This window comes from Montipora capricornis, chromosome 6 (assembly GCF_036669925.1).
Source record: "Montipora capricornis isolate CH-2021 chromosome 6, ASM3666992v2, whole genome shotgun sequence".
Classification (NCBI taxonomy): domain Eukaryota; kingdom Metazoa; phylum Cnidaria; class Anthozoa; order Scleractinia; family Acroporidae; genus Montipora; species Montipora capricornis.
The window spans coordinates 50,451,873-50,462,859 of record NC_090888.1 but is presented as its reverse complement, the minus strand read 5'-3'; the positions used below and the strand labels follow the sequence as shown (position 1 = coordinate 50,462,859).

The 10,987-nt window shown below is 38.3% G+C and overlaps 1 protein-coding gene across 1 annotated transcript; it reads left to right on the top strand.

Annotated features, from left to right (window-relative positions):
- Positions 1-6,191: 6,191 nt before the first annotated feature.
- LOC138050596 (serine/threonine-protein kinase LATS1-like) lies at positions 6,192-9,946 on the top strand. Its single transcript, XM_068896912.1, has 2 exons — positions 6,192-6,849; positions 7,599-9,946. The coding sequence occupies exons 1-2, from the start codon at positions 6,775-6,777 to the stop codon at positions 8,076-8,078; spliced, it is 555 nt and encodes a 184-aa protein (XP_068753013.1). The 5' UTR covers positions 6,192-6,774; the 3' UTR covers positions 8,079-9,946.
- The last annotated feature ends 1,041 nt before the right edge of the window (positions 9,947-10,987 follow it).

Here is a 10,987-nt window from a genome sequence, read left to right as displayed (position 1 = left end):
GACCAATCGTGATTTGATCGAGCGAGGTTCAATCGAATGTCGTAAAACCAAAACCAAAGTAATTTCTTTGGCCAATCAAAAAGACAATCCAATAAACCAATCAAAACTCGAAGTAATTACACGTAGCCGACACAAAGCGCGGGAAAATGTGCACGCGCGAGCCATGATTTGTTTTGGTTTCACTTCTGACTGGTGGGAAAAGTTGCGCGAGAATCTTGAACCAATCACTGAGTGAAGTAGTACAAAACCAAAAGAATTCGCTAATTACTTTCGACACTCGATCGAAAATCGCTCACCGTGCCCCCAATTAGTGATCCAGTGGTAAATGCAGTTGACACAAAGTTCAATATTGTTACAAAGAATGGGCATTGCTTGCAACAAAATATGGTACTTTAACCGCGTACTTTGGGTCATTTCAGCTTCTCGTGGTTGCTTTCTGTGCATGAGTTATTTCATTTCTTAGAATTTCAAGAACTCTATGCTTGCCCACATGACCAAATATGGGAATAAACAGAACACTTTCGGCTCCTTCGAAAGAGTACTTGGCAATGATTAGTGTGGGCTATTGTGAGGTTTAATTAAACAATCTCAACCATTTGCTGAATATAAACTTTTCTTGCTTACAAAGCGAGAGACTAGGGTGAAGGTCGAATGCAATGGCGACAACTCAATGATGAACAAACAAAAACTCGTGGAGAACAAACGAAAATAGCCGATGAGCAAACAAAAGCGCCCTTGATACGTACTCGGAATAAAATCATTATCGTCTTCTTTACGTACACCAAAAGGAAATCTCCTGACCAACAGGAGTGTCCGCAATAATATATTTGTAGAACAATAGGCGTGAAGTGAAATAGTCTTTATCAGTTACATAGTGATCGGGTTTTAAAAAAGTTTCTGTTTTTAGCGCTATTTTGAGAAAATTTAAGGGTTAAGAACTGAATAAATGAGATCCAACCCAGAATACAAGCTAAACGAAGCCGAAAGGTTTTAAATGCCACCCAGCTTTAATTTCACTTGATTTTTGTCAAGCATTTGTAGTTAATACTCTACGAAAATGATTCAAAATTAAACTATACGTTCTACTGTATATATTAAATTAGTAGTGAAGTTATCTCTGTTAATTAGATTAAACCACCGGAAGTAGAAATTAGTCAATTTAACAATACCACTTCCTTAACCGCACCTTAAAATACCATGGCTAAATATCGCGGACTTCCATAAACAAATTCGTAAAAATATAACCTTCTTATACCACATTTCTGGAGGAGAAGGGTTTTTCCCTTTTCCAGGCTAATATGGTTATATTGAAACTCACGCGATGCGAAACCACTTCGATAAAACCAGACCTTAAGCTTCATCCTCAAAATATTGGTCCTTGCCGATTCGGGCACATTTCAGAACATAATATCAGTTTTTTAGCGAAGTAAAGTAACCAAAATAAAAAGAACCGATGTTCAAACGTCTTAGCATTATTAGATTAAATACATTTGCCCTTCGTTAGCTCTCATCTTTCGGAGGATCATTTTTCCAAAGACAAGCAATTATCTCCACAAATTAAAGCGGAACGTTTTTCTTTTTTAAGTCATCAACCCGAACTTCATTTTTCTGGAAGCGAACCGGAAGTCAGGATAAAATAGTAACATGGGAAAAAATTGTTGTTAATCTTCTCTGTTACAAAGTGTTCGCACAGGAGAGCAAAACTTTTTTTTTTTACCGTGCAAGCAGAGCTTCGTTTTCCTAGTTTTTTCATGGCTGACTTTGCAGCTGGTAAAAATAGATGCTTCAGAGACAACCTTAAAAGGACAACAAAAACGAAAACGATGAGATGAACACTCCGTTTGAGAGCAGGATCATTTTTCTAATATAATAGACCTTCTTCGTAAATGGCACCTGTTTTATTCTGCTTTTGCCAATGTGCAAATTAGCCTACCAAGCCTCATTATAGGAAAGGAAAGGAAAGGAAAAGAAACTTTAATGAAGTGTCAAATTGTTCTAGCGATGGGGCACTAAATTGAGGACACTGTAAACCGAAATTAAAAAATTAACACACATCAAGTCAAGCAAGAATTCTTTTCGATTCACTGTACGGTATCGAGACTTGGTAGGCTAATTTGCGCTTAGACAAAGGAATTATAAATTGACCGCCATTTATGTATGTGGTCTATATTGCAGGTTGGAAGACACTGTTTTATTTGGCAAGGCACAATCAGACTACCCGTTCGAAAGCTCAAAAGGGCAACGCATCAGAGCTAAAGCACAATATCAAGGAAAGGGAGGGTAAATAGTTTATTGATAAAACTGATAATTAACTTCCGAAACATGGCAAATGTTTGCGCTATTTTGGTGTAACCCTCGTCGATATAGAACTGGCGGCTTTTGTGATCTCATGCATTGGTAAAGAACCGCACATGTTCAGGCGCCGATTGCGATATCTGGAGATGCGAATAATCGCACTGTTACCGCGAAATCATTGTTTCGGGACTTGCAGCGTAAAAATGTTATGAACGGGCATTAAATCGGATGTAGATAATGCCCTCAATCTCCTACATGCCAATGCACGAATAGTTCGGCTAAATTAATCTTTCTGACCTTTTCCTTTTTCGGAACGAATAGAATAGCACCTTATTTTACTCTTGCTATTAAAAGAGAGCCTTCCTTCTCAGCTATAATCGAAAGTCACTAAAAAAGCGTTCTTTTGAGATTATCGCATGGCTATGGACCGCTTTCAAAAGTCCCATCATCCAGATTATTCCGACCACCGGTTCTCAGGTCGCCTCCGCAAAAACTATTTTCGTTTTCAAAAGAATCTTTTAAGAGACTTTCTTCAATGTTTTCACCAGACGGAGAACATTTGCTTCCTTGAAAAGGAACACTTTTACCCATTTTATGTAAGAACGTCCCTTTAGCCGTGAGTCAAAGAAGCCTTGCTACATTCTAGTCAGCAGAGCCTCTGGTGTCGAGGAATACAATGCCAGTCCAGTAAAAAGCAACATTCGCACGAGTCGTTGGATGTGTGTCGAGGCACTTCAAGACCTACAAAGCCAGTATCGCCGAGCACATGATTAAAAATGGTCTGAAATGGTCGGTTCGCATTTTTATAATTCTTTCCCTGGCTATAATTCCAGCCCTCGTTACATATCAGGAGATGCGAATAATCGCATTGTTACCGCAAAATCATTCTTTCGGGACTATCAGGGATAATAGTGCAGCGTAACAATGTTATGAATAGGCATTAAATCGGCTGTAGAACTGAATTGGGAGGAATGGTGTTGAAACTAGGAGAAAAAACTAAGATTAGCTGTTGTGCCTTCACGGTTTAGGATAGCTTGCAGTGCGAGGGTTTCATTAGTAAGCGCGAGTTACTCTCTCGTTAAGCAGGCGCCATATTGGATTCCTCGGTTACAATTTTTTTTTCTCCTCAACCTTTCGTTGCTTCAACAATTCAAGATAGCGGGCAAAGCATACTGAGCGCACGTCAGCAAAATTTCGTCGTTTTACTTTGCCGGGAAAGAAATGTCCACCACTTCAAAAGGCACAAGCAAAAAAATTGCTTTGCTAATTAAAGGCCAATGTTTGGTACACCCCTGCGAGACCGCGGTGTCGTGTCTTTTAAATTTTTAAATATGGGGCGAGGATAATCACCTTAAAATTCTTTGAAAATAAACTAAGACCTCCAAGGGAAATATCTATAGTTATTAAATTCTCAACCACGGATAATGCAATTCGCGTGCTCTGATTGGTTTACTCTATCTCGGTTATCAGCTCACATACCTCAGTTTGACCTTATATGGCAAATGATTGCGCTAAGCGTTGCTAAGCTAAAATTATTTTCGCCGAAAAGCGAAATTTCTCTCTGAATAAAGCAAAAAAAAACTTTTTTGTGGAAAGTTTGGACCAATTCCAACGTAAAAGTATGCGAAAAGGTAGGAAATGTTTTTGAGATGGGCCTGCGTCTGTCCGACCGCCAGGTAAAATTTATAAACCATCATTTCGAAACATGGGCGCCATATGAGCTCAGCCGGCGTAAGTTGACATCTGGTAGGTGACGTAATCTATCGCCTGTCCGAGTAAACACGCACGTCTTCTCTACTTGCGTGCAAAGGTTGTATTTGTCCATCGAGGCGAGGGTCTGTAATCAATGGTTTACGTTAAGTCATGACAATTTAAATTGATAAAATCAATAAAGTCCTCATTATCATCATCATTATTAATCTGGCTAATTTTATTATCTACCAGCTTGTTACGAAATTGTTATGAAACAGAAGATCCACTATGCCACGAAGTTTACGTGAACAATAATCATAATCCTTCATTTTTTGGGAGAGGCTACAAAATGCAATCAAATACTATTAGGATTTCAATATTTTTTGGCAGATGAGAAACAAAATTGGTGAGCTACAGTCTATCAAAACGATAAAAAAATATCTATATTGTTTATTTTAAAGTCGTTCTAATATCAAATTAGAAATGAAAGAATTCATGTTATCATTTTTCTCAGAATGAGTCGTTGGGATCGGGCAATAATGATACAAAGTGTGGAAGCTACTATTCGATCATTTTTTGCTTCTAAATTGGCCTCACAAAATGATTTCATACTAACTCAGTGGCATTTTTTCTGATCGTGACTGCACCTTAATCAGTATGGAACCCTCTGAAAACGCAAGGAGATGTTTTACATTTTTGTCAAGCAATTCCCTCACGTACTGGACAATCAACCGCTTCCTTCAAACAAACAAAGTGCAAACGGCTAATTAGATTTCAAAGCCACTCCAGGACGGACTACTGGCTCTCAGCTTCATTATTTTTGTCGGGATTTTTTGGTATAATCGCATTTTTCGAGTACTCTATCAAGAGGAAGACAGCCAAAAAAAACTCCAGTCGCGCATGGATTTGTTGTCAATTGGCTTCCGAGTATTTAACAATTATTCCAAGAGCGCGCATTGGATTTACGAGGGTAAACAACCAAGGAGTCGCGTGGCGTCGAGTTGGCTGCAACAAGCCTCATATCCAACGGGCGCGAATGGAATAAATGTCAAACCGGTATTAGAAATCCAATTGACAACAAATTCTTGTGCGACTCGATTTTCTTTTCTCTCGCTCCCGCCACAATTTTGTCACCTTGGAAACAACTGACCCCCAGTCCATGGACTACCCAAATGGACTACCCTAAAAATACTATTTCGAATGAGTACTGTTGATCCATGAGTAAGCAGCATCTCAAATAGTGCTTACCTAAGCCTCAACACCCATGACCAGTGAAAACAAACAAATTGCAACGTTTCATGACTAGAGGCATAATACGCCCTAAAAGTTTTGTGACTTTCGAGAAACGCCCCTAGGCCCGTGTTGCTCGAAGCATGGTTTGCGCTGAGAAGCATTAAATACAATGAAAACCTATAGGCTTTGATACCCCTCAACCAACGGTTAACATTAACGAGGCTTCGAGCAACGGGCTCCAGAACGTCAAGGGACGCAATATCAGAGGTTAAAATTTAATAGCTATAATTTGTCGAATTTTATGAAATTGTTTATCTTGCCCCCGTTGTTCAATGCTTTGTTAACTTTGGCAAATGGATACAACTTCTGTTAAAAATCTGATCTGAGCTGTAATTTACCAAAGTTTTCATGTTTCCTTATACTGCCCTCTGAGCTCTTATGTCCTATGCACATCGAGAATGTTTTCAAAATACCAACATTATTTCTAAGCTAGTGGTTTACGCGGCATTTGCTGGTCCGCGACAAATATTGAACTGTATTTCACAGTTAATCATCAACCGGTTTGCACGCCATGGAAAATCTTCCTTCTTTATCTTCCATAAAGATGACACTTCGTGGCTTATCACTACACCAAGGTGATACAGAAGGCCGAAAAATTCTCGCACAAAAAATTATTGAAAGTAATGTAAATTAAGAAGGCTCGAAATAGTTTCTCCTTTTTTCAAACAAACATATTCAGTCCTTAGATACAATTAGGGTAATCATATCAAGACGAGATTTGGCGAGGGTATTAAGAACCCATCATAGACTTCTCATATCACATTTTCCTCCAAAATAACCTTCAACGGCCCTGGCAACAATATAAGGCATTTCTTTGAGCCTTAAAATCAAGATATATTGTCTCTTTTGAAAAAAAACGGGACGGTGAAATCTTCCCATTCAGCGTTACTAGATAATGTCAGAAATAATTATCTCTAAAATATTTAAAATTCAACAAAATCTTTAGGTCAGTTTTTCGGAAAAATCAGGTTTTTTTTAATGTGTCTTTATTTTATTTTATTTTTTTCACCTACAGAATTATTGTATTTTTGAAAGACAAACATTTTAAAAACTAATCTGAGCTAACATGCAGCGAACTAGTTAGGACTGGAAGGAGGTGGAAATGGTTAGGGCACGTGCTGCGCATGGACGACAGCTGCCTCCCACGAGTTGCCCTGACACGGGCACTAGAAGAGAAACGTAAGAGAGGAAGACCTAAAGAAACGTGGAACTCTTGGGCTGAGGCAGGATTGGCGGAAACAAACAGGGTATCTTGGAGGAGCATGATTTCCGGCCCTATTCTCCATACGGGGAGAAGGAACTGATGATGATGAAGCTAACATGCAAAAAAATGAAAAAAATGCATCGTCCGGAAGCAGAGATATAAACGAGTAAAGTTGGACAATCAGGAAAAATAAGGGGGTTAAAAGATCAGCATTTACGCATGCGTCACCACCTCATTCGAGTGCACGCGCGAATGGAGCTACAAGCTAACACAAACGGATTTATTTAACAATGGAAAAAGTGCAGTCAGGAAATGTCATAAGTTCTATGCCTCTGACTCTTGATATTTTTCAACAGACGTTTCAGGTGTGTTTCAGCTAATTCTTAAGCCTTCATCAGTGATATGAAAGCGAAGTTCGTTATCATACGTAGCGCGAAGCTTGCGTGCGTGAACCATGCATGTAATTCATGCTCGCGCGATGCCTTTTTAGCGTTCGGGTCCAAAATAGAGTGTCAGTCTTCGAGCAAAAGTCGCTCGTGGTAATTAGCTTCGAAACCAACGATCTTGACATTTTCAAAGTTCATGATGTGACTGAAATGGTAGACATGACTTGCAACTTTGGAGGTTTGGTCAAAACCTGTCACTGCCTTTTGTGCTCCGCAATTTGGGTCTTTAATGATCTTTCTGTTTGTTAATTCCCCCCTTCATTAACCCATTCACTCCTGGGAGTGAGACGCCAGACGATTTTACTTGTCAACTAGTGGTAGAGTTGAGGTAGTGTGTGTTCTTGTTCCTGCCTTTTTGGCATGCACCAGAAAATGTAATTTTATTTTATTTTTTAATTTTGAATTACTATTGTCATAGTCTTAGTTATTGTCATTATTGTTATTGTAATTTCTCTAGTATTTATATTTCACTGTTATTTATTGTTCATTTCACGCTGAAGATGGCAGAAGCGACTGCCGAAGCATGTCTGTTGTAAAACTCAGGAGTGTCGTGTTTTTCTTTAAAAAAAATAAAGAACAAGAACTGATAAGTTATGGAGATGTCATCAAATTGTCCCAATATTTTGATTCAAACTAATACTTGCAAAAAAAAAACTTTTGGCACACAGGTGATCAACTGGGAAAGAACACTACGCATCCCACAGCAGGCTGAACTGAGCTATGAAGCGAGAGATTTGATCTTGCGACTGTGTACGAGTCAAGACAGAAGGCTTGGGGTAAATGGAGTTGAAGAAATCAAGAACCACCCTTTCTTTCGATTAGTTGACTGGAATTATGGTGTTCGCCGAATGGAAGCACCATATCGTCCACAAATTTCTTCTCCTACAGACACTTCAAATTTTGATGCCATGGATGAACCAGAGAGAATTAGCAGTGATGAAGAAGCTGCCCCTGCAGATAATTTTGATGAGGAGGCTTCAACAGAGCCATTATCACACAGACATGGCTATCACCCAGAGCATGCATTTTACGAGTTCACATTCCGAAGGTTTTTTAATGATGGTGGAATTAACTATTCCTCGTCACGGCGATACTCTTCTGATGATAGTGGTAGTGACACTACAACAAAAGAGCCTGTCTATGTTTAAGTTCTGGGCCCCACATTAGGGAATTGAGCAACAACAACTTCAACCAAAACCAAAACCCTTATATATAACTTTGTGCCATGATAACTCTGTGCCATTTCACCTTTCTTGTTTATGTTAGACAATGTAAGCACAGTTTCCCATGATTGCATTCCTCCAAATAGTCTTAAAGGGCTACTATGTTAACAAAAATCACTTTCTTCTGATTTTGAAAGTGTGTTTGCTTAAACCTTGACCGGCAAAATTTTGAGCTTTGATTTTTATCCAAAGGCTGTTTAGTTTAAGTGTAAGTTTTGGATTTCACGGTCTGCCATTACTCACCCTCAAAACTGACCAACTTGACCTCTGTGGGATGGATCTAGGGAAAAGGGATGTCATTTACTCACTAGCTTAAAATTTCTGCGTGTAAATGCAGCTTATTATATATATAAAACACAAGATCAAGAGTCTGAAACTCCCATGGGGCATACCCAAGCACTGCATTCTTAGTGAGTCTTGACATCATTTTGAGATGGCAGAGCATTAAATAGGAAAATTCCAGTTAAAAGAAACCTGTAGGTGTCCTTCTTTAAATCTAGGCTTAAACCTGGGTCACATAGTGTTTGGTTAACACAGTTTTGAAATTCAAAGAAAACGAAGAAGTGATTTTTGGTCGTAGTAGCACTTTAAAGTAAAAATGAGTACATGTATTGATCAGTTACTGTGGTATGCTGATGTTGTCATCAACATTGTCTTTTGCATATTATGGCAAAGATGCATTTTAACAAGCATGCCTTATCTGCAATTTGATTAATTGTCCTCATTCATCCAATAAGAATATTGTGTTGTTGCATTTCCATTACTGTTACTCAAACTCTGGTATGATGTGACTGTTAGGTAAAGTAACATAAATCGTTGGCATCTACACCAAGTCTTGTATCTTGTGAATGAAAGCTATTTCTCTTTATGTCTTCGGGAGTAATTTGCGAGGCTGTTGTACAAATAAGACCTTGTGTCAAATCTTAGTGTCAATGCACTCTAAAAATGACTTGTTTAAAACTTCAAGTAGAATTTACTTTTTCCGTTCCTCAGATTATTTGCTGGTAGAACTTCAAAAAGTGAAACATTTCTTAGCCACTTTACAATGTCTCAGTTGGTCGTCATAATTTTTAGACAACTAGTTTTTCCACCCCTAAGAAAGGAAATATAGTTGAGGTTCCATAAACTAAACTGATATAGAATTTTCAGGTAAGTATTTGGCTTTTGTTTCTGATAGGGTCAAATAATTTGATGTGCTCTTAATCTTAGTTATATAATGTCTTGCATAAAGTTGACATTCACTGTAAATCGATATTAATACACAACATGTCTAATCTATGTATTATTGCTGTGTGTATTGTTGTTAAACTACATGCTAACTTGTCTAGCAGCATGTTTAGATGATCTCAAAGCGTTTGCTAGGCCAGAGTTGCATACATGTTAAGTTTTCCATAGGTTTCTTAATTTAGCTCCAAAGACTGAGCAGATTTCTTATTCTATTCCACCAGTCTTTTTGGAGGACAAAAATATTGTGTTTATAAAATAGAATGTTTTATCTGTCTCTATTGGACTCCAAGATTAAAACAAAGCTTATGAATAATTTCAAGACATATGGTAAGATGTATTTCAGCCTTTCTACCTTGTATGCCATTCGGGAAAAATATATCATAATTGAATTGGTATTCTTCAAAATTCACTAAGTTACAGCGACCAGTTTTAAAAAATACTCACCGTGAAGATTGTTGAGTTTAATTTAAAGTTATATTACAGTTGCATTTCTCTTATAAGTATTTCTCATTAACCAGGATAGCAACAACGAAAATATGGAAAATAAACTGTTCAAAAACATTTTATTGCTTGACTACAAATCAGCTTCAGTCTTTCCCAGTTATAACAGTTGTAAGTTTACAGTAAAAAAGGACAATTGAGACGTTAAGCTTTCAGGCTGTTGGTGCGGTACTTTCATATACCGGACTGGCGAGGGGAAAACCGTGTTATTCCGACTAGGCCTTGCTAATTTAGATAGTGTTATGTTCGCTTTGTTCTTTTCTTTCATAGACATAAGTTATTTCGGATCCGGGGTATTAAAGACCAGCTCTTTATTTTAAGTTTGAAGATCGCAAAGTAAATTATATATAAGATTTTTTTTTTCTTTGATTGCATTGAACGTTAAGCTAGAGCTGTTTTTGCCGGTGGAAACAAAGTTGAAAACGATACTCACTTTGCTTCTACGGCTAAAGGATCTCTGTCCCATCCACAGTTACAATTTCCTTTCCCTGACAGCGTTGCCATTTTGAAAGTCAGCACAAAACCCCGCCAAATTGGGGGGATGGAGGGGGTGCGATTTCTGGATTCCCCGAGGTTTCTTCTCCCTTGCGCCCAGCCCCCGGCCTGTGTGAATGTCTCTAGGCAAGTTCCATTTACCAAAACTTCCTTAATTTTTCGTCCCGAAAAAGGTTTACTAGTGATTTCGGGGTTATCAGTATTAGTCTCTTATAGGAAAGACTAGAGGGGCGCGTTAACTAGATCATGGGAGATTATTCTGAAACGGAAAGGGGGATAGGGTTATCAGAAAGGGGCTTTCACAGTTCAACCACTTGCAGATACAAAAATGAAAACAGTCGGCTTTTACTTCGTGTAGAAGACGCACATGACGTAAAAGCTTTAGGGGTCTTTAGGGATTTAGAATTCTGATTAGGTATTGTTTCACGATTTTTGTTCTATTGTGTTACGTCATGTGTGTCTTCTACTCGAAGTAAAAGCCAAACAGTCGCCGCCATCATCATCATCGTTATCATTATTAATTTTAATCATCAGAGCGAGTGTTTCACTCTGGGTAAGGAAGGTGTCATGCATGTACAATTTTGGATTCACGGCTTTTGTGTTTACGTTAT

Coding starts and splice junctions, on each gene's coding strand:
- LOC138050596 (XM_068896912.1), top strand. CDS start 6,775: ATGGAAAAAGTGCAGTCAGGAAATGTCATAAGTTCTATGCCTCTGACT. Junction 6,850..7,598: donor TTTTTCAACAGACGTTTCAG/GTGTGTTTCAGC, acceptor TTTGGCACACAG/GTGATCAACTGGGAAAGAAC.